Raw genomic sequence first — 24345 nt, 5'->3', positions numbered from 1 at the left:
GGGTGCTGCAGCCATGGCCCTGGGGTGAGGGGAGGACGGTCCATGGCTAGTTCTCCAGCCTTGGGGCCTCCAGGTGGGGAGGGTCTCAGGTTCCCTTCTTGGGTCAGTAGTGAACTCCCCTCCTTTCATTTCTTCCTTTCTTCCATCCTTCTATCTACCTAACCTAACCTGTTTCCAGAAAGGAAACTGCTGCTAGTTGTACAGACTGGAGTAAGCCACACCTGGATTTGAATCCCAGTTTAGCCCTTACTGTAAGTGAAGTGACAGTGGTTGAGTTACTCTGAACCTCAGTTTTTATATCTGTAACATAGAGATGATCCTACCCTGTAATTGCATAAGCATTTGTGAGGTTGAATGTGGCAATGCATGTAAAGGACCCGGTGAAGTGCTGGACACAGAGGAAGTTGGTACCATAATTATGCTTTCAGTAGCTCTTTATTGGGTGCCTACTGTGTGTCAAGCACCAGGGATCTAAACGACCTCCACAGGGTGTGAAGAACTATGAATTGGTGAGACAAAAGTTTCTACTTATGTTTCTGTCTACACCATGCCTATTTCTAAATATTGCCCTGAGAAATTAGTTCAAGAAAGAGCTAGAATCATGTAGAGAGCCAGGGTTCATAGGTGGGAGGGGTGGCTTGGAGGCAGGTCCCTGGGAAGGTCCAGGCCCCAGGGAGAGCCCCCTCCACAGAATGCACAGAAGGACAGGTCTCCAGCGTATCCAGAAGGGGTGGAGCCAGCATCCTACTGTCCCTGATGGATAGGGCCTCAAGAAAGTATCCTTGGATAATTCAGAGTTCACGAGTCACTGTTGTCACACTGCTGAAGAGAGGCAAGGAACAGAGAGGGCACTGAAAAGCCAACAGAAACCAGCCCATTGCCTTACCTAGCTGTTCCCACTTCCAGCTCTCATCAGCTGTATATTCTGGAATTTACCTTCATTTTTTTAAAAAATATGATTACCTTTTATTTCCACTCTAAAATTATTATTATGTATTGATTTCCTGATATAATAGATGAGTATTTAGCTCTCACTTCCACACTCCCACCTTCCATATAGTCCACCATAGTTTTGTATTAAATGACCAACGGTATTTATTATGAGCATGTAAATAGTGTTCACTGCAGAATTAATGATATATTACTTTAATTTTCTCCTCTTATACATTTTGTTTTTCCTAGAATTAATGGTTGCCTCATCTTTTTTATGTACTTCATTTTCTAAGCTCTTATTTATAATTTTTCACATACTTCACCAGATGTGCCAACCTGATAATAAACCAAGGAATAATTATTTATTATTTAATACCAAATATTAAAATCATCAATATTTTTTTCCAGGTATAAAAAAACATCAGATAATCTCATGATTTCATACTTTTCCTGGTAGCCTCTGCCCTCTGCACTGATCTGACCAGGTTGTCTTCTGGGTCTACTGCCTAGTTCCTATCTAGAGACTTCCTTTTTATCATCTGGGACTGCCCTTGGCCGCTTTCTCATGATGGATGCCATGCTTTTTGGACCACATGGTCTTCTGCTTTCTTGGTTTTAGTGGCACACCTGAATTCAATTAGAGCTAAATTTTTGGAAACTGTACGTCTTTATTCAGATCTCCTACAATTTGGCTGGGTTTAAAGTTGAAAATAATAAATACAAATTACTTATATAAATGTATTTGTTTATATGTATTAGTAATCTATATATACATATAAAAATTAAGTTGAAAATAATTTTCCCTCAGAATTTTAACAGCTATATGTGTTGTGCTTTCATTACTTGTGCTGAAAAGTTCAATTATCAGTCTTTTGTATTGTTTTTATCTCTGGAAGTTGGTAGAACCATTGCTTTACTAAACTCTCCTGTGAAATTCCTCAGTGATGTGCTGTGGAATGGGTCTTTGCTCATTTTCTATGCCAGTAGCTCATAGACCATTTCTATGGTGAGACTCAGGTCTTTTGTTTCTGAGAAACAGTCTTACATTAATTTTTAAAAATAATTTCCTTACTTACATTTGTTGTGTTTTCTTTCTCTAAAATTCCTGCCAAATGTGATTGATTGATCCTCAGTCTCTGATCTTTTCTTCCTCATATCTATCTTTTTGTTGTGTCTTTCTGGAAACTTTCTCTTTTTTTCATGCTATATTGAGATGTAATTCACATGCCATAAAATTTGCCCTTTTAAAGTGTACAATTGAGTGGCAGTTAATGCACTCACAGTGTTGTGCAAGCATCATTACTCTCTAATTTTAGAACATTTCCATTACTCCAAAAGGAAACCCCATAACTGTGAGCAGTCACTACTCATTCCCGCCTCCCCATGTTCTGGCAACCACTAATTCTGCCTCTTGTTAATTTGCCTATTTTGGACTCTCATATAAACAGAATCATACAATATGTGGTCTTGTGTGTCTGGCTTCTTTGGCTTTGCATTTTGAGTTTTCATCCGTATTGTGGCATGTTTCAGTACTTCACTCCTTATTTCTGAATAATATTCCACTTTATGGATATACTACATTTTATTTATACATTTAACTGTTGATGGACATTTGGCTTATTTGTACTTTCTGGCTAGCATGAATAATGCAGTGAACATCTATGTACAAGTTTTTGTATGGATGCATGTTTATTTCTTTTGGATATATACCTACGAGTGGAGTTGCTGGGTTATATGGTAATTCTATGTTTAGCTTTTTGAAGAACCATCTAACTGTCTTCCAAAATGGCTGCACCATTTTACATTCCCACCAGCAAAGCACAAGGGTTCCAGTTTCTCTTCTCAGTAACACTTGTTATTTTCCATCTTCTTAAAAAAATTATAGCTACCCTAGTAGCATCTCATTGTTCTTCTGATTTGCATTTCCCTAATAACTGATGATGAGCATTTCTTCATGTTCTTACTAGTCATTTGGGTATCTTCTTGGGAAAAATACCTATTCAGTTCCTTTGCCCATTTTTTAATTGGGTTGTTTGTCTTTTTGTTGTTGAATTGTAAGAGTTCTTATATATTCTAGTTAATAGCCCCTTATCAGATACATGATTAGCAAATATTTTCTCCCATTCCATGGGTTGTCTTTTCACTTTCTTGGTAGTATCCTTTGATGCACAAGAGTTTTAATCTTGATGAAGTCCAGTGTATCTATTTTTCTTTCATCATTGTGCTTTCACTTATTTTTTAAGTTATGAACATATATTAACTTAATAAAAATAAAAATTAGGACAAAAGATTGAGGTACTGAGAAACTATCTGGCAGCTCAATGTGGGCTGGACTTGTTGAAAAGTAGACTTCTATGGACACCTCAGAAAATTACTTTAAATAACAAAGTAAAAAATCATACAAACATCACCTTACTTGGTTCTCACATTTCTGTAAAGCCAGTGTCAGAACAAACCTGAATTATGCTTCTCCTCATATTTCATGTTTATATAAAGAGGACTTGGTGATCACCTCGGACTGCGCAATGATAGACGGCCAGGTTACCAAGTACACGCTCAGCAGAGGGGCACAGAGACATGGTGGCAGTTTGCAGCTCTGCTCTCTGTACCCAGTAGAGAAACCACTGCCCTGAATCCTCTGTATTTGGGTGAAATAAAGACTCTAAGTCTCTCAGGAAAAAAACAACAACTGTGTGAAGATAACAAAGAAAACTTAACATTAATATAATTATCAAAGCACTAAATAAATTTTGTGATATGGTACAGTGATACATGTACTTATCTGTTAAGGTATTAACACAGTCTAACAGTCTAATATGACTGAAGTACTGATGACAGTAAACATTATTTGAAGATAACTGTGACAACTATAACATTGGTATGAAATTTTCTGTGATTTTCATCAGTGACAAAGTGACAGGTGCTCCTAACATTAAACTCAAGTGGTTTGTTGCCTATCTAAGTTTAAGGACATCCTGTTCTAGGTGCCTGGGTGACAAACTGGCCCTTTCCTTATGGGAAGACCTTGAAAAGTCAGTATCATTTCTCTGGATTCAGAATCTTAAGAAAAAAATCCTCTAGTTTCTCTGAGGGGCAATATTTTCTTTCATACTATTGCTTGTCTTTTAAAATTAATGATGTTTATCACTATAGTTATTTTGAAAGGCTCATACCTAATTCATTTTTCACCTTTGATGCTTTTTAAAAAATTTTTTTATTGTGGTAAAGTATGCATAACATTACCATCTTAACCATTTTTTAAGTGTACAGTTCAGTAGTATTAAGTACATTCACATTGTTGTGCAACCACCACACCATCCATCCCTATAACTCTATCTTGTAAAACTGAAACTCTACACCCATTAAACAGTAACTCCTCATTCTCCCCTCTCCCCAGCCCCTGGCAACCACCATTATACTTACTATTCACTACTCTAGTACCTCATAAAGGTGGAATCATACAGTAGTTGTCATAATGTCCTCAAGAATCTTCCATGGTATACATATATCATAACTTTATTCCTTTTTATAGCTGAATAATACTCCACAGTTTGTTCATCTGCTTATCCATCAGTAGACATCTGGGTTGCGTCCACATTTCAGCTAATTAAATAATGATGCTATGAACATGGGTGTACAAATACTACTTCCAAGTTCCTGATTACATTTCTTTTGGGTATATACCCAGAAGTGGAATTGCTGGATCATACTCTATTTCTAATGTTTTGAGGAGCCACCATACTGTTTTCCACAGTGGCTGTACCATTTACATGCTCATCAACAGTGCACAAGGGTTCACACTCTTGCCAACACTTGCTTTTTTTTTTTTTTTATTAAGGTATGATTGATGAACACTCTTATGAAGGTTTCACATGAAAAAACAATGTGGTTACTACATTTACCCATATTATCAGTCCCCACCCATACCCCAATTCAGTCACTGTCCATCAGTGCAGCAAGTTGCCAAAGATCCACTATGTCCCTTCTCTGTGATACACTGTTCTCCCCATGATCCCCCACACCATGTGCCCTAAACATAATACCTCTCAGTCCCCTTCTCCCTCCCTCCCCACCCGCCCTCCCACACCCCTCCCCTTCGGTAACCACTAGTTCTTTTTTGGAGTCTCTGAGTCTGCTACCATTTTGTTCCTTCAGTTTTGCTTATTGTTATACTCCACAAATGAGGGAAATCATTTGGCATTTGTCTTTCTCCGCCTGCCTTATTTCACTGAGCATAATGTCCTCCAGCTCCATCCATGTTGTTGCAAATGGTAGGATTTGTTTCCTTCTTGTGGCTGAATAGTATTCCATTGTATATATGTACCACATCTTCTTTATCCATTCATCTACTGATGGACTTACTTAGGTTGCTTCCATTTCTTGGCTATTGTAAAAAGTGCTGCGATAAATATAGGGGTGCATATGTCTTTTTGAATCTGAGAACACTTGCTTTCTGTTTTGTTTTTTTTTTTTCTGATAGTCGCTCTCCTAACAGGTGTGTGGTGATTTCTCATTGTAATTCTGGTTTGCATTTCCCTCATGATTAGTGATATTGAGCATCTTTTCATGAGCTTATTGGCCATTTGTATATCTTCTTTTGAAGTCTTTTGCCCATTTTTAAACCAAGTTGTTGTTTGTTGTTGTTGAGTTTCAGGAGTACTCTTTGGTATCATAGCCAAGGAATCACTGCCAAATCCAATGTCCTGAAGATTTTGTGTTTTTTTTCTTAGTCTTTGATCCCTTTGAATACATTTTTGTATATGGTATTAGATAAATTTCTTTTTTCTTTTTCATGTGGATATCCAGTTTTCCCAGCACTGTTTGTTGAAAAGACTATCCTTTCCCCATTGAATGGTACTGGTGCCCTTGTCATAAGTGATTTGACCATATATGCAAGGGTTTCAGAGCCATCTATTCTATTCCATTGGCCTACATGTATGTCTTTGTGCCATACCACAGTTTTATTATGGTTTTGTACTGATTTTGAAATCAAGTTTGTTGTTCTTTTTCAAGATTGTTTTTGCATACTCAGGGGCACCTGAGATTCCGTATGAATTTTGGGATGGCTTTTTCCATCTGCAAGTAACATTATTGGAATTTTGAAAGAGATGATGATGAATCTGTAGATTGTTTTGAGTAGTGTTGCCATTTTAACAGTATTAAGTCTTCCAACCCATGGCCATGGGATGTGTTTTTATTTATTATGTCTTTGATTTCTTTCAGCAGTTTTGTAGTTTTCATCATAGAAGTCTTTTCACCTCCTTGGTTAGTTAATTCCTAAATATTTTATTCTTTTTGATGCTATTGTAAATGGAATTGTTTTTGTTATTTTTTTCAGGTTGTTCATTGTGAGCATATAGAAATGCAACTGATTTTTCTGTGTTGACTTTGTATCCTGCTCCTTTGCTGAATTTATTTATTAGTTCTAATAGTTTTTGTGTATGTATATGGAATTTTTAGGGTTTTCTATATATAAGATCATATGGTCTACAAACAGATATTTTCTTTTTCTTCTCTAATTGCTCTGACTAGAACTTCCAGTACTTTGTTGAATAGAAGTGGTGAAAGTGGGCATCCTTGTCTTATTCCTGATCTCAGAAGAAACACTTTTAGTCTTTTACCATTAAGTATCATGTTCATTGTGGGTTTTCATATATGGCTTTTATTATGTTGAGGTAGTCTCCTTCTATCCTAGTTTGTTGGGTGTTTTTTGTCATCAAAGACTGTTGAATTTTTCGAGTGCTTTTTCTGCATCAATTCATATGGTTTTTTTCCCTTTATTCTTTTGTTGCAGCATATTATATTGATTGATGTTCTTATGTTGAACCATAAGCACTCTAGAGATAATCCTACTTGATGTTTAATTCTTTTAATATGCCTCTGAATTGTTTGCTGGTATATTGTTAAGAATTTTACATCAGTATTCATCAAGGATATTGGTCTGTAGTTTTCTTCTCTTGTAGGGTCTTTATCTGGCTTTGGTACCAGGATAATGCTGACTTCATTGAGTGAGTTAGAAAGCATTTCCTCCTCTTTAATTTTTTGGAAAAATTTGATAATTGATATTAGTTCTTTACATGTTTGGTAGAAGTCACCAGTGAAGCTATCACATGTAGGGATTTTCTTTGTTGGGATATTTTTGATTACTGATTTAGTTTCCTTACTAGTTATAAGTCTATTCAGATTTTCTATTTTTTTCATGATTTGGTCTTGGTAGGTTTTGTTTCTAGGAATTAGTCCATTTCATCCAATTCATTTATTATATCCAATCGGTGTACTATTGTTCTAACATTCTCTTACAATCCTTTTTATTTCTGTAGAATTGGTAGTAATAGCCCCACTTTCACTTCTGGTTTTAGTATTTGAGTCTTTACTGTTATGGTTCTTTTTCTTATTGTTGTTAGTCCACCTAGCTAAAGTTTTGTTGCTTTCTGAAGAACCAACAATGATTTCATTGATTTTTCTGTTTATATTATTTCCCTCTTTTTGCTAGCTTTGGGTTTAGTTTATTCTTTTTCTAGCTCCTTAAGTTGTAAAATTAGGTTATTGATTTGAGATCTTTCATACATTTTTTAATGTGTTTATAGCTATAAATTTCCCCCATAGCACCACTTTTGCTGCATTCCATAAGTTTTGGTATGTTATGCCTTTGTTTTTATTCATCTCTAAGTATTTTCTAATTTCCTTTGTTAAAACCTTCCCAAAGATTTCTTCTTTGATTCATTTTTATAATGTTATGAATTTAACACTTTTCCCTTTTTATTTCTAAATTTATCCCATTGTGGTTAGAGAAAGTAGTCTGTATGATACCTGTTTTAAAAACTCTATTGAAACTTAATTTGTGACCTAACACATGGTTGCTCCTAGAAAATATCCCATGTTACTTGAGAGGAATGTGCATTCTATCATTGGGTGAAATATTCCATCAGCTTTATTTGGTTTTCTGTGTTGCTTAAATCTTCTGTTTCCTTACCTCCCTTCCAGTTGCTTTGTTATTGGGAATGAGGATATTGAAGTCCTCAACTACTTTTATAGAACTGTCTACTTCTCCCTTCAATTCTGTCAGTTTTTGTTTCATATATTTTGATGGTCTGTAATAGGTGCATAAATGTTTATAATTGTTATATCTTCCTGCTGCATTGAATGTATCTTTGATTCTTAATACCTTCTGTGTCCAAACAGCATAGAAATTTTTTTATGGTTTCAAAGTTTTGAGTGTTTTTTTTTCATATTCAGGTGCTTAATCCATCTGCAGTTTATATTTGTGCATTCTAGGATCTCATTTTTCTTCTTTCATATGGAAAGCCAGTTATCACACCAGTTTTTGAAGTCTCTACTTTCATCTCAGATTAGTGATAGTCAGTCATAACCTCTGCTAGATTTCCACCTATGCAGGGGTGTGTTTCTGGGCTCAATTTTGTTCTGCTGCTCTTTTGTCTATCTATCTATGGGGTATTTTTCTGTTTAGTTTTTTTAATTATCATTTAAGACCTTTATTAACAGGCGCTTGCTGTTTGTTGACTTTTTTGAAAAAATCAAGTTGTAAACTTTTATCAAGTTGTAAAATTTTTATTATTATTCAAATTAAAAATGAGGTTCTTAAAATCTCAACTTGACCAAATATGAACAATTTATAACCCTTTAAAGGTACAGTAGAAAAACCAGGCTTTTTTTAAAACATTGGTCATTACCAAAAAGAGCCATCTTTAGGTAAAAATAATAAAAACCCCATGCTGCATAGATAGTTCTGGTTATCTGGTCAGTGGGAAAAAAAGCAAGCACTTAAGGTCTTCAGCTCCAATATTTTGTTCATTTCTCATTTCTGGAATTTCATATTCATTTATTCTTGTTGGATAACTAAGCCAAATGATGGTAGAGAAGGTAAGCTGGCATTTACTCAGCCCCACTCTGCTCGGCCTCTGGAGCAGATGAATTCTCAACTGGTGGATTGACTGCTTTTGTCTCTTTGTGATCTTGTGGTTTAGGGTTTTCTGGGCATCTGCATCAGTAATTAAAGTTGTGACAGTACTGACATCATGGTGGCTGCTGACCTTAGGATTCATCTTCTTCATTTTCTTTATCCTCTTCATTGCCATCCTCCTTTAGGCTGGACCCTGTGGAATCATGGTCTCGCTGGTCTGCCTCATTCTCCTGCACCCTGGTTGTCAGCACCCTCCGCCACTTCTCTCTGCACAGGAGGGTTGGAATATTGTGGTCAGTGCCCATATGGTCTCCACATGTAGCAAGGTGGGAGCTGTTGCCTGTGGTAGGTCCAGCGCTGTTGGGCCTGGCCTTCAGGAGCACTCTCCAATCCCTCATTCTTTTTCCACTCTCACTGTTGTGGTAATTCTGCTGGTAATTGTGTGGAGTACCCCTGTGATGTGGGTAGCATCTATAATGGTTAAGGTCTGCTGTATATTTACTGCCTTGCACTAGCACTCCACCAGGACCTGTAACATTTGCTGTCTTTGCACCCTTTTCTCCTTCAACATCAGACTCCACAGTCTTCCCATCTCTGACACTATGAAGGTACTTCCTGGAGCTATTTTTTTATGACAGTCTACTCTACAAACACATCTTCCTTTGTATCATCTCTATTGATGAAACCGTATCTGTTTCTTACATTGAACCAACCATTTTACTATTCCCAGAACCTTTGTTGCAATGACCTTCTTGTCCCCACTGGCAGATGCTGCTGTCATGAAGCTGCCGGGGCCCCACCCCGTATGGTGCAGGGATTTGTTTTGGCAGCGCTGAGGGCAAGGGTGATGGGCCAGTGGCGGCACTGGGGCTGCTCAGGGCTCTCTGGGCTCTGCTCTCCACTCCTACTACTTGTCCAACTCTATTGCTGTGTTAATACAACTTTTAATTGCCATACCTTTTAATATGCCCTGGTATCTGGTAGGGTGAATCCCTCATCCTTACTCTTTTTCTTCAGAAAGAAAATGTCTAGTTAGATCTTCTTTCTTCCAATACTGATTTACAATTAGCATATCAAGTTCCTCAGAAAAATCTTCCTGGGAATTGACTAGAAATAGCGTTCATAGATTAATTTGGAAAAAATTTATACCTATAAAATACTGAGTCCTTTTAGCTCTGAAGAGTTTCTCTATTTATTCAGATCTTTTATATTCTTCTATTCAAGTTTGATTAATTTCTCTGTGAAGGTTTTACATATTTTTATTAGGTTTATTTCTTGGTACTTTCTAGTTTTTATTTTAATAGTAAAATGAATCATTTTTATATTTGTATATTCTAGTTAGTTACTAACTAATTTGTATATTCTAGTTACTAACTGCAGGAGTGTCAGGACTTGGTGGAACAGCAGGAGGAAAGCATCATCCCTCCTCTGCTCCTGACCTTCCTTCATTCAGCGAATATTTACTGAGTATCTACCAAATGCCAGGGACTGCTCTAGCCTCTGGGGATGTAGCAGGCAGTTGGATCAGTGAGTTGGGGAAAGGTCCGGATTGACAATTATATTTGGGAGCTATCCGAGTATAGATTAAGGTTAAAAAATGAGAATGCCTAAGGAGTAGAGAAGTGAAGGGTTCTAAGAGCCCAAGACAAGTAAGGGAGGGAGTGATCGGTGAGGCCGGAGAAAAGGCCACTGGAGCTCCACTGAATAGTTTTCAAGAGCAGAATCAACTGTGTCAGATGGTGCTGATGGACTCAGCAGGTCAGATCTAGAAATGTGAGGTCATTAGAGACCCTGAGAATTGGTCTGTTTGGTGGCATGGTGATGGTGGGGGCAGAGGGAGGGCTAGCCTGGTTGGAGAAGGATTAAGAGAAAATACGAGAGTAATTGGAGACCACAGTGTAGACTGTTGTATTGATGAATTTTTCCGTACAGGGAGCAGAGAAACGAAGGGACATAGGGCCAAAGGAGAGGGTTGGGTCTGTTTTGTTCTTTTTGTCTTTAAACGGAGTAATATGTGTTGTGAATGACTTCACAGGGACAGGATATTCATTGTGCAGGAGAGAAAGGGGGATACTGTATAGAGGTGATACTTGCAGGTCGGGGGGCCGGCACTGTGTTAGTGCCCCAGTGGAGAACAGAGTCCTTTGCAGTGACAGAAGGAAGCAGGGTGTTTGAGGAGAGTGGCAGCAGAGCAAGGAGGTGTAGGCCGCTGAGGAGAGGTCCTGGTGGTCACTGAGCACAGGGCCTCCAGATGGGGTAGAGGGTGAGCTGGTGTGGGGGAGGGGAGGTCTGATCCACAAAGACTAGCTTGTTTTCAATTAAAGTGTGCTGTATTTAGGGAATGTGTATCATACTGCTTTTTCTGGGTTGGTAAGTTTGTCGGTTTCTCCTTAGAATTCTGTCAAATTTTGCTTTATATTATTTTGGAGATATCTTAGATGATCAAGTTTAGTATTGCAATATTCCTGGTGAACATTTAGTGATCCAGTCTCTATTTTTCCAGAATGTATATTTGTGTTTTGCCGTAAAGTCCTGCTTCATGTGTGAGGGCTGTTGTGCCACCTTGCCTTGGGTAGTGTTTGCCGCGGATGTGTCTTTTCCATCCTTTCACTTTCATTCAGCCATTCGCTGTCCTTTATAACCATGTCTTTTATAATCAGCACTTACCTGGATTTTGTGCTTTATCCAGTCTGCTTTTATTTCAGAAGTAGAAAATGTAGTCCATCTACAGTGGTATTTCTATGTGTTTTTTATTCCACCACATTAGTTTGTGATGTTTGTTTTCCAGGTTTCTTTTTTCCCCTTCCTGCTGCCTTTTGGATTAACACACCACTCACCCCATTCCCTTTACTAGTTTTGAAACTGTATTTATTGGGATTAGGTTTGCCTACAAATAACGTTGAAAATAAAGAAAGAGAGAAAAAGTGGTTTGAACATAACTGTATTCCTCTCAAGTTCAAGAATGTCCATGATAGTGATGCTAGAGCCCCAGGCTTCTTTTTTCTTGAGGTTTGATATTGTAACTGGCTTCCATTCACAAGATCTCATCGTTCCAAGTGGGTGCTGGATTCCAGAACCCCAAGTGCATTCCAGCCAGCAAAGGAACCAGTAGCAAAAAAAGGAGCATGCTGGCTCCACACAACACTTCTTTTTCTACCCATTTGACTAAGCTTGTTGCAAGGGTAGTTTAGGAAATGCTTGGGTCCAGGCTGCTATGTGCCCAATTAGAAATGAAGGTCCCCACAGATAACTTGTTCTCAGATACAGTGTGCACATTATAGAGACGTGACGTAATACTAACAACAGAAGTCCTTATTCTAACCCTGATTCTAGTGTAACTTGCTATATGATTCTGGTATTTTTGCATCTGCCACTTTGTCATACTTTGTCACATTTTGACAGTGCATTTGACACTCATTTTCCATTTGACAGTTTGTCCTAGAAAATTCACTATACCTAAGAAGTTTCTGTGTTTTCATCTGAGTAAAGCTGCTATTTGACATGAAGGGAAAAAATCAGAAGTTCTATTTCTGAGGGAAAAGGAGAAACATTTGGGACAACTAACCATAACTGCCACAGAAGTTACACACTGTATTTTTATTCTTTTAACCCTTAAAATTTTAATATTAAGCTACTCAACATCTTTACCTTTCTCCCAAATAACACAAGGACCTTAAAATATGATTTATCTAATTGTTTTCTTATAGTTAAACCACATAATTATTATCCCATCGTTTTCAATTTATTATATAATTATGATAATTATTATTTTATACATGTATTTATTTAGTTTTATCTATACATTTTATCATTTTCCTTGCTCATTCTTCCCTCCTCCTTCTTGGATCATTTACTTCTTTGCTGAGTGCATCCTTTAGAGCTTCATTTAGTGAAAACCTGAGCACTGGCATTAATTTAACCCTTATTTTCATGTATCTGAAAGTCTTCATTTTGCTCTCATTCTTCTTCTTAACCTTTATTTTTATTGTAAAATATACAGAGTAAAGGAAAATAAACACTAGCTGTACCCACCACCTCCTTTAAGAGATAGAATGCTACCAGTGTCTCTGAAGTCCAGAGATACATCTTGCTGCTACAGAAGTCAGCCTATCCTCAATTTTGTTAGTTTTACCCTTGCTTTTCTTTGTACTGGTACCATATGTATGTATGACCCTCAGGAATATATTGTTTAGTTTAACCTGTTTTTGATGTTTATATTAACAGAAGTACAGTGTATATATTTTTCTGAGGCTTGCCTTTCTTATTCAACCTGTTTTTGAGATTCATTCATGTAAATGCTTTTACCATCCCTGTAGTACATTCTTTTTATTGATACATAGCATTCCACTGTATGAATATACTGTTTATCCACTCCATTGGTGAACATTTGAAATGTTTCTGGTTTTCACTTGTAAAGTTTTTGTAGCATGGTTGAAATATAACTTCCATACCATAAAATTCACCCCTTTGAACTAAACCACCCAATGGTTTTTGATATAGTCCCAGAATTGTGCAACCATCCATCGCTGCTACTAATTTTAGAACATTTTATCACCCCAAAAAGAGAGACCTTATAGCCATTCAGCCATCATTCCCTAGCCCTCTTTCCCCCACCTGCCACCCCAGCAAACGCTCATCTGCCTTCAGTCTCTGTAGGTTTCCTGTTCCGGACACCGTGCATAAGTGGGGTCATACAGTACAGCCTGCTGTGTCTGGCCGCTTGCACTAAGTATGTTTCCAAGTTTCATCCCTGTTGTAGCGGTATCAGCACTTCACTCCTTTTTATTGATGAATAATATTACATTGTATGGATGTATCCCATTTTGCCTATCCATTCATCAGTTGTTTCTACTTTCTGGGTACTAAGCATTCTTTGAAACACAAAAAGTTACTTTAGTCAAGTCCAATTGGTTTTTTCTTTTGTTGCTTATGATTTTAATATCAAGTTTAAAAAACTTGGCAAAACTGGACAGCTACATGTAAGAGAATGAAACTGGATTATTGTCTAACCCCATACACAAAAGTAAACTCAAAATGGATCAAAGATCTGAATGTAAGTCATGAAACCATAAAACTCTTAGAAAAAAGCATAGGCAAAAATCTCTTGGACATAAACATGAGCAACTTCTTCATGAACATATCTCCCCAGGAAAGGGAAACAAAAGCAAAAAATGAACAAGTGGGCCTGTATCAAACTAAAAAGCTTCTGTACAGCAAAGGACACCATCAGTAGAACAAAAAGGCATCCTACAGTATGGGAGAATATATTCATAAATAACAGATCCGATAAGGGGTTAACATCTAAATTATATAAAGAACTCATGCACATCAACAAACAAAAAGCAAATAACCCAATTAAAAAATGGGCAGAGTAGCTGAACAGACACTTATCCAAAGAAGAAATTCAGATGGCCAACAGACACATGAAAAGATGTTCCACATCGCTAATCATCAGAGAAATACAAATTAAAACCACAATGAAAAAAAAAAAACCACAATGAGATATCACCTCACACCAGTTAGGATGGCCACCATCCAAAAGACAAACAACAAATGTTGGCGAGGATGTGGAGAAAGGGGAACCCTCCTACACTGCTGGTGGGAATGTAAATTAGTTCAACCACTGTGGAAAGCAATATGGAGGTTCCTCAAAAAACTCAAAATAGAAATACCATTTTACCCAGGAATTCCACACCTAGGAATTTACCCTAAGAATGCAGGAGCCCAGTTTCAAAAAGACATATGCACCCCTATGTTTATCGCAGCACTATTTACAGTAGCCAAGAAATAGAAGCAACCTAAGTGTCCATCACTAGATGAATGGATAAAGAAGATGTGGTACATATACACAATGGAATATTATTCAGCCATAAGAAAACAAATCCTACCATTTGCAACAACATGGATGGAGCTAGAGGGTATTATGCTCAGTGAAATAAGCCAGGTGGAGAAAGACAAGTATCAAATGATTTCACTCATCTGTGGAGTATAAGAATAAAGAAAAAACTGAAGGAACAAAACAGCAGCAGACTCACAGAACCCAAGAATGGACTAACAGTTACCAAAGGGAAAGGGACTGGGGAAGATGGGTGGGAAGGGAGGGATAAGGGGGAAAAAGGGACATTGTGATTAGCACACATAATGTAAGGGACAGGGACATGGGGAAGGCAGTATAACAGAGAGAAGACAAGTAATGATTCTATAGCATCTTACTACGCTGATGGACAGTGATTGTAATGGGGTATGTGGGGGGGACTTGATAATAGGGGGAGTCTAAGTAACTGTAATGTTCATGTTACTGTACATTAAACGATATAAAAAAACATTGCCTAGTACAACATGGAGAAGACAAGTAGTGACTCTATAGCATCTTACTACACTGATGGACAGTGATTGCAATGGGTTTGTGGGTACTTGATAATATAGGTGAATATTGAAACCACAATGTTGCTCATTTGAAACCTTCCTAAGATTGTGTATCAATGATATCTTAATAAAAAAAATACAAAGGTGAAAAAATGTTAAACAACATTAACCTAGAATGTGGGGAGTTCTGTCTCATAAAAGACCCAGGTTTTTGTCTGTTTAAACAAAGGACACGGCAGTGTTGGAAGAGAGAACTCCTATAGATTAAAAATATCTCAAGGGCTATATTAAACAAATGCAACATGTGCATCTTGTTTGGGAAAAAAAAAAGATTGTGTAGCAATGATACCTTAATTTTTTAAAAACGTAATAGCTATTCAACTTGAAAAACAAAAAGAAAATAAAACAGCTATTATGACAAAAAAAGAGACCATTGCCTAATCCAAAGTCATAGATTTACTCCTATCTGTTTCTAAGAGTTTTATAGTTTCAGCTGTTACATTTATGATCCATTTTTAGTTAGTTTTTGTACATGTTGTGAGGTATGCATGGATCTTCATTCTGTTACATTTAGATACCCAGTTGTCCCAGCAACATTTGTTGGAGAGACTGTTCATCCTTGATTGAGTGGCCTTGGTACCCTTGTCAAAAAGCCATTGACTACACATGTAAGGGTTTATTTCAGGACTCTCAGGACTTGGTACTTACGCCCATACCACAATGTCATGATTATCATAGCTTTGTAATAAGTTTTGAAATTGAGAAGTATGAGTCTTCCAACTTTGTTCTCAAGATAAAAATACAAATAAGTTTATGGCCAGCTCTCAGATTCTCACTAAAGTAAATTCTAAGTACATACTTTGTTCTTGCATTTTCATACAAATTTTAGGAACAGCTTGTCCGTTTCTGCAAAAAAGACAGTTGGGATTTTATTTTGATAGGGATTGTGTTAAATCAGTAATTCAATTTGAGGAGTAGTGCCATGTTTCCCGATCTGTGAACATAGGTATCTTTCCATTTATTTAGGTTAAAAAATTTTTCTTTCCATGTACCGTAGTTCTCAGTGTACATGTCTTATATTTCATTTGTTAAATTTACTCCTTTTGTATTTTATTCTTTTTGACACTCTTGGAATTATTTAATTTTACTTACAGGTTGTTCATTGCTAGTATATAGAAATGTTATGGGTTTTGTATATTGATTACGCTACAACCTTGCTGAGCTTGTGTTTATTCAACATTTGGGGATTCCTTATGATTTTTAATATACAAGACCATCCTCATCTGAGGATAGACAGAGGCAGGTTTACTTTGTTCTTTTCCACCTGATCCCTTTTGTTTTTTGCCTAATGCCAGCTCCCACATACTGCTGAGTAGAAATGCCAAGAGCCAGGGCATCCTTGTTTTTGTTTCTTTTTTTATCTTATTTACGGTGAAACTCTTCAATATGATGTAGGCCATTAGTTACTGTGAACATATTTGACCATGTCTCCTGGTCTCCATACACAAACGTTCAGTGAAGTATATGCCAGGAGTAGAAATGCTTAGGTCATCAGGTGTACATGGGTTTGATTTACAAGAAAGGCCAAATTATGCTCCAAGTGAGAGTCATAGTCCCTCAGCACTGTGTGAATATTCCCACGGCTCTACATCTTTGTTTCCACTGACTACATACGAGTTATTTTTCCTCTCACAATCAGTGGATATAAAATAGTACTTATAATTGGGATTTCATTGGCTACTAATGACATCGAGCATATTTTCACATATTAGCCATGTATGTTTTGTCCTCTGTGAAATGCCTGTTCCTGGGTTTTTTTGTTCATTTTTCTATTAAGTTTCTTTTTCCTATGGCTTCATAGTTGATCTTACATATCTGGATTCTAGAACCTTTCTTTGTCAGTTATATGTACTATAACTATCTCCTAATTTGTGACCTGTCCTCTTTATATCTTTTAAATTAACAGATATTCTTATTTCAGTGTAAATTTGTCAGTCTTTCCCTTTATGATTTGTACTTTTTTTGTGTTAAGAAATCCATCCTTTTTCCCAAAGTCAAAAAGATATTTTACTGTTTTCTTGAAACAGTTTTCATTTTGTATTCCACATTTAAGTCCTGATCCCTCGGAACTGATTTGGCTTCATGGAGTGATATATGGCTCTATGTTAATTTTTTCTTATTGGATAATAATGTATAAAAATGTCTTTATCCTATTGATATGCAATATAGATCTGACAAATATCAGGTTTCCTATAGGTTTTTATCTATTTCTGAGCTTTCTCTTCTGTTCATTAGTCTATCCCAAGGCCCAAATCCTATTTTCTACATTGTTATAATAGTATAATGAATCTTGATAATTAGAAAGACAAATTCCCCCAACCTTATTCTTCTTTGAGACTCTTGCTTGATTAATCTTTGCTCTCCCATATAAATTTTAGAATCAGCTTTTCAAGTTCCATGTTAAGATTTTGATCACAGAGTTACACTAAATCTGGAGATAATTTGGGGGAAATTGACATGTTTATGAGAATTAAGTCTTTTCTATCCAAGAACATGATTATGTCTTTTCATTTATTTAGGTCTTTAGTGTCTTTCAGGGTTTTTTTAATATAAAAAACATTTACAAATTTTTTTAAGATTTCTTAGATTAGCATTTTAATTTTGAAGGGATAGAAGTGGTGTTTTTGTTATGTATTTTCTGTTTATTGTTGATGCAATGCTCTTGACTTTTATACTGATCTTATCCCTAGAAACCTTGCTATATTCTTATTTTATTTGTAAATAAGGAGTTGCTTTTAACATTGTACCATTGAGTATGTTTACTGTAGATTTGTTGTATATATTCTCATTCTGGTTAAGAAAATTGTTATATTTAATGGAATATTTTACTAAATTTCTAAGTAAATTTTAGATAATCATTTCTCTTTTTTAACCTAGTAATTTGATAAGATTTTATTAATAGATCTCCTTTCTTGCCTTCTTTTTGGATTAATCAAGTTTTTATTTCCACTTTTCTTATTAAGTAGTTTCTTTCTAAAGCTATAACCTGCATGCTTGACTTTATAAAGACTAAACTAAATTAGTACCTTTGCACTTCACAGATGATGTAAGGACCTAACACTTTTATTCCCCTCCTCACTTGTGTGCTATTGCTGTGAAATACTTTAGTTCTATGTATATTCTAACTGCAGCAAGACATTATTTTTGTTTTATATAATCAAATTACAATCAATATTGACTTAGCCTTGACCTTTCTGTTACTCTTCAATCCTTTATTTCTCTGCTTCTACTTAGTTCACTTTCCCACTGCCTAAAGAACTCCCTTTAGTATTTATTTTAATGCAGTATTTGTCTTGAAAGGTCTGTTTTTCCCTCTTTTTTTTGCTTGTTTTAATAGTATTTTTGCTAAGTATAGAATTCTAGGTTGGTATTGATCTTCTTTCAGCACTGCATAATTAAGTCTTTGACTCCATTCTAGGTCAGCTGTCATCTATTTTCTTGAACATATTCGTAGTTATTTTAAAGCCCTTGGCCAATAACGCCAGTATCTCTATCCCCTATAAGTTGTCTTCACTCTTCTGTTTTCGCTCTTTTGGTGTATAGTCATTTGGTCCTCTCTCCTGGTATGCTTGGTAGTTTGTATTCAATGCCAGAAACTGTATGTGAAAACTGCAGAGATAACTTGAGGCTAAGGATAATTTTCTACTTTTCAAGAACAGATTTACTTTTGCTTCTTGCAGGCAATTAGAGTATGGCCAGACCAACTCAATCCAGTATGGGACTGACATGAATCAGAGCTGGGTTTTTCAACAGTCTATTTCTAGTTTGCCCTTATCCTGGTATATACACCCTTCAGGGGATAGTCTGTGGTATTTTTTACCAAGTGTCTTCTCCATGACAGACCCTGAGGTCCACTTTTTGTCTCTCCCATACCTTAAGACTGCTGAAAACATTGCTTAGCTTAATGCACTTTCCTTGATTCCCAGTCCTGTCTGCCTTGGTAGCTCTGAATTCCAATTTTGGTTTCCCTATCTGCATGAAACTGCCACAAACTCTGCTCAACTTCTAAACCTCTTCACCACCACTGCTTGGTGTGTTAGCCTCTCAGCCTTGTGCTGCATATGAACTGGGAGATGCCTTAGTGTATAAGCAGCATAGAGTATCAGACTTGCCTAAATGTTGTTTCCCTTCTCACTGGGATCTTAACCTCTCAAATTATGGTTACTTTGGTAGTTTTTTAATGCCAAAAAATCTTTAAAGAGATGTTTTTTGTTGATTTTTGCTATTTGTTCATCCTCATTTGTTCTTGGTAGAAGAGTTCAATTTGTCTGATACTAACTGGCTTTCCATGGCCAGAATTAGAAGTTATTAGAATAAACCCAGCTGATTTATATTATCATTTTGGTACATCAATAGACTATATTTATTAATATCTGATTTAATACTTTGCCTTTGGCTGGCAATTTTCCTTTCTCATCCTTGTCTTGTTTTAGTGTCAAGGTTATTTAGCCTCATAAGATAAATTTGGGATGTTTCCTCTATTCCTATTCTCTTTTGTTTAACAAAATTACCTTTACTTCATTGTTTTGGTGGTGTCATACAGTCATTTTTCTATTCCTATTCTTTTTTAATTTGTACCTGTCTCCTGTTTATCTTGATCAGTCTGTCAGGGTTTATTAAACTATTAATCCTTTATTATTTGTTGTTTTATTTTCTCTCTCTTTGGGTTAATTGTATTGTTCCTTCACCAACGTCTTAAATTGGATACTTAGCTTGTTTGTTTCCCTGCCTGTCTTTTTTAAAACATTACATTTTGAAATCTATGAATTTCCCCTATAAGTACTATCTAACAAGTTAGGATATATGTCCATCTTCCACTGTAATTTCTTTGACTAGCGGGTTATTTAGAAGTATGTGTTTTTGTTTGTTTCTAAAATACGAGGGTTTATTAGTTGTGCTTTCATTATTGCCTTCTAACCTAATTATAATATGGTTAAAAAACATAATCTGTATAATGCTCAGTTCTTTGAAATTGTTGATATATATGATTCATGGCCGAGAATATGGTCAGTGTTAGTGAATGTTCCATATATGTATGAGAATAATGTATACTTTACAGTTAGTGGATAGTGGATATACATTTAGTGAATATATTATGTCTTTTAGATCAAGTATTCTCTGGCTTTAATTTTTTTGGTCTGCAGTACCTGCTAGCTTCTCAGAGGAGTTACATCAAGGCTTTCCACTCTGATGATAGATATGTCTGTTTCTCCTTATAGTCTGTCAGTTTTTGCTTTTCATACTTGAAATTATGTTATTAGATGACTATGAATTAATAATTTAAATTTTCCTGGTGAATTGAACCTTCTCTCAATATTTAGTGACCCTTTTTATTTCTACTTTATTGGCTTAGTCCATTTTATATTAGTGTAACTATACCAGAATTCCTTTTTCAGTGTTTACCTGCTTTACCTTTTTCTATTTTCTTATTTAAAATCATTGTGTTCTTAGGTTTTAAGCGTTCCTTGTCAATGGCTTATATAAATGGATGTAGTTTTATATCCAGCCTGAAAACTGATTTATTTTAATTGGAAATTAAGTTCATTTGTAAAGGTTGTAATTACTAATATATTTGGATTGACTTATACATTTTTTTAAATAATTTTTTTATTTGTGGCAAAATACATATAACAATATTTACCATTTTTAAGTATACAGTTCTGTAGTGTTAATTACATTAACAGTATTGTACAAGGATCACCACAGAAATTCTGTATTCAGCAGTAGCTCCTTATTCCCACTATTACCAACTCCTAGTGATTTCTAATGTACTGTCTTTGAATTTGCCTAGTCTAAATATTTGTCCTTTTATGTCTTGTTTTACTTAGCATATTTTCAGAGTTCATCCATGTTGTAGCATAATATCAGAATTTCATTGCTTTCTATGGCTAAGTAATATTCCAATGTGTGTTCATACCATACCACATTTTGTTTATTTGTCTGTTGATGGGCAGTTGGGTTGTTTCCAACTTTGACTACTGTGAAAAATGCTGTTATGAATATCAGCATACAGGTATCTGTTCTCAGCTCTCCTGGGCATATGCCTGGGAGTGGGGCTGCTGGGCAACATGGAGATCCTGTGTTCACTCCTCGAGGAACTATCAGATTGTTTTCTGTAGTGGCTGCATCATTATATAGTCCCCACATCTTTGCCAACACTTGTTTACTGTTACTACTCTGTTTTTAAAATAGTCACCCTAATGGGATAAAGTAGTATCTTGTAGTTTTGATTTGCAGTTCCCTAATAACTAATGATGTTGAGCATGCTTACTGACCACTTGCGTATCTTTAGAGAAATGTCTATTCAAGTCCTTGCCTATTTTATAACTGGATTATTTGTCTTTTTATTGAGTTGTAGTTCCTTATACAGTCTGGATATTAGGTGATCTGCAAGTAGTTTTCCATTCTGTGGATTTTCTTCACATTTTCTTCTTTGTATCTTTTTATTGCATAAAAAAATTTCAGTTTTAATGAAGTTAACTTTATCTTTTTATTTTTCCTTTTGTGGCCTGTGCTTTTGGTGTCTTATTTAAGAAACTACTGCCAAATCTAAGGTCATGAAGACTTGATACTGTTTTTTATCTAAGAGTTTTATAGCTTTAGCTCTTATGCTTAGGCCTTTGATCAGTTGTGAGTGAATGATCTTACATGGTATAATGAAGGTAAGGGTCATCCAGCTTCATTCTTTTGCAAGTGGATATCTAGTTTTCTCAGCACCATTTGTTGAAGAAACTGTTCTTTCCCCATTCACACTCATTCTTGAATGATGGCTTCTCTGGGTGTAGAATTCTAAGTTAATACTTTGCTCAGTACTCAATTCACTCTTCTTCATTGTTGCAGCTGAGAAGCCTGCAGTTTAACTCATTGCTTTGGCAGTACTGTCTTTCCTTTCCCTTTGGCTGCTTTTTAAGAGCTTCTCCGTGTCCTTGGTTTTACTGTGGATTTGCTTGACATTCCTGACTCTGAAGACTGGTGTCATAAGCCATTCCTGGAAAATTCTAAATCATGATCTCTTTGAATATTTATTTTCTTCCATTCTCTGTTCTTTTGAGAACTCTGACAGATGTGTATTAAGTGTCCCTCTCTCTCCTATGTCTCCCAGTTGCTTTCTTTTTGATAATTTCTTTAAAAATAAGGCACCCAAGTACAGCCTTATGGTTAGGAACTCTCAAGGAAGAATTTTCATTTTCCTTTTATTCCCACAAGCTTATTGGCTATTCATTTAAAAAAGATGTTTGCTAGTCAAGCACTTTACGAGTTTTGCAGCACCAGGAGCATTTTTCTTCTGCTCTCCTTGTCCTTCACTGGTTCTCAGCAGGATTTATTCTTTGTGCTGCTTCCAGCTTGGCCCTTGTTTCTGTTGTAGTAGCGCCAGAGCTCACGTTTCAGCTCCTTTCATCAGCTTACCTCTCTTTTCAGGACACATCCATTTCTTCTATGAACTATGTTTTAGGTATTTGTGGCTAAATGTCACACTTTTCATCTATTCTCTAGCAACAACTTCCTGGTCAATGTTTGTCTGCCATTTGCTGTTCCTGTAATACCTGTTTGCCTCCTGGGTTGGTTCCTTTTTAATTACTACTTTCTTAATGAGGTAAAATTATTTGATGAACTCTTATAAGTAGATCATTGTGGGAGAAGGGCCAGGACTGTGTCCATGCTGGCATGGGGAGGGATGCAGGTATACATGCTGAAGCCTCACCTCTCCAGGCCACTGCAGGGGCTGCTTACCATGCGAAGTCCCCCAGATTCAGGAAAGCTCCTACTGCAGTCCACAGTCCCCTTTTAAATTTGAGGGTTTCTCCCTTCAAGATGTACTACTTTGGAGAACTCAGAACTGCCTCCTTTGTCTGAGGTCTTGTGTGGCCATCACTGTACATGGCAGTGTTCCTTAAACACTGCACTCCAGAGTCTCAGACAATCTGCATTTTGATTTCTTGTTCACTCTGTTTTGTTTTTCAGTGATTTCACAGGGGGTTTCGAGGTAGCATTGTCTTTATGCAACCATTCTAAAACTGGAAGTCACACTAAATGATCAACCCTTGCATTCCTGGGCTAAACATTTCTTGGTTAACTCATGTTGTATTGAAAGAAATCTATTCTCAGCATGTCCTTAATGTTCTCAAAGATCCTAAAATTAGATGTGTCATTTTCTATGTGTACTTACTCTCTGGAACAGTTTTAATATACATAGGATTATCTGTTCTTGAAGGTTTTGTAACACCTCACCAGTAAAACTACATAGGCCTGGTTCCTTTTTTTGGGGAAGATTATTAAAACAGTAATTTATGGTTTTCTGGAAATTTTTTCCATTTGAACTCAGTTTTCAAATTTATTGCCATAAAAATATCCTTAGGAACTAGGGGATGGGGATGTATTTGTTTGCATTTTTCACAGATTTATGTATAAATAAAATGAAGACCAACTGCCATTACCAAATAATGATTAGTATCGTATGGTGGGATTAGGGGGATGAGAGCCGGGATCCTGATCCTACCTCCCACTCCCAGCAAACCCTGTCCTCTGCTTAGTCTCTTCCCACCTTCTCTTTCTCAGTCTTAGGAAAAGTCCTCAGTGCTGTGGGCAGTGCCCAGCTACTAATGTCCCAGAAATTCCAGCAGTTCCGGGGCCTCTGTGAGCAAAACTTGGTAAGTGTGATTCCTCTTCCCCCACAACAGGGCCCCCAGCCTTTGGCTGTCTGCTGGTCCCCTAGTTGGATCAGCCTCTCCAAGCTTCTGGGGCCTCCTCTGTGCCTAGCATCAGCAAAGGGCCTTTTAGATCTCTAATACCTTTTGAAATAGAAAAGTAAACCCTATGTAAAAACAGCCACATGAAAGTTAAAAATCAGCACAGATTATTTATATAAAACGTTCTGTGTCTAAGAAGACAGTCAAGGTAAGAGCTAAAGAAATAGCACCACTAGGCTTGGTGCTTTTCCCTCACCCTTACCTGTAAGGAGGGCCACTTTCCTGTGGAAGCTTTTCTCTCCAACTGGCCAGGGTTGGTAGATTCCTCTGGGTGAAGAACAGTGTGGATTTTCATCCCCAGGACCTGTAGGGCTTGGC

General features: G+C 36.6%; 1 protein-coding gene and 1 pseudogene across 15 annotated transcripts in view; one reads left to right on the top strand and one right to left on the bottom strand.

Moving 5' to 3' along the window:
* DLGAP4 (DLG associated protein 4) overlaps positions 1-24345 on the top strand; it is a 185121-nt gene that overhangs the window by 157855 nt on the left and 2921 nt on the right. For all 15 annotated transcript variants that reach the window (XM_073236650.1, XM_073236651.1, XM_073236648.1 and 12 more), the window contains one exon: positions 23837-23928. In XM_073236650.1, coding sequence (XP_073092751.1) covers positions 23837-23928 — 92 coding nt within the window. The remainder of the gene's footprint in view (positions 1-23836; positions 23929-24345) is intronic.
* Positions 14-23841, bottom strand: LOC140849472 (Y-box-binding protein 1 pseudogene; annotated as a pseudogene).

This window comes from Manis javanica, chromosome 5, assembly GCF_040802235.1.
Source record: "Manis javanica isolate MJ-LG chromosome 5, MJ_LKY, whole genome shotgun sequence".
NCBI lineage: Eukaryota > Metazoa > Chordata > Mammalia > Pholidota > Manidae > Manis > Manis javanica.
The sequence above is the reverse complement of the archived record's forward strand: the minus strand, read 5'-3'. Positions and strand labels throughout refer to the sequence as shown.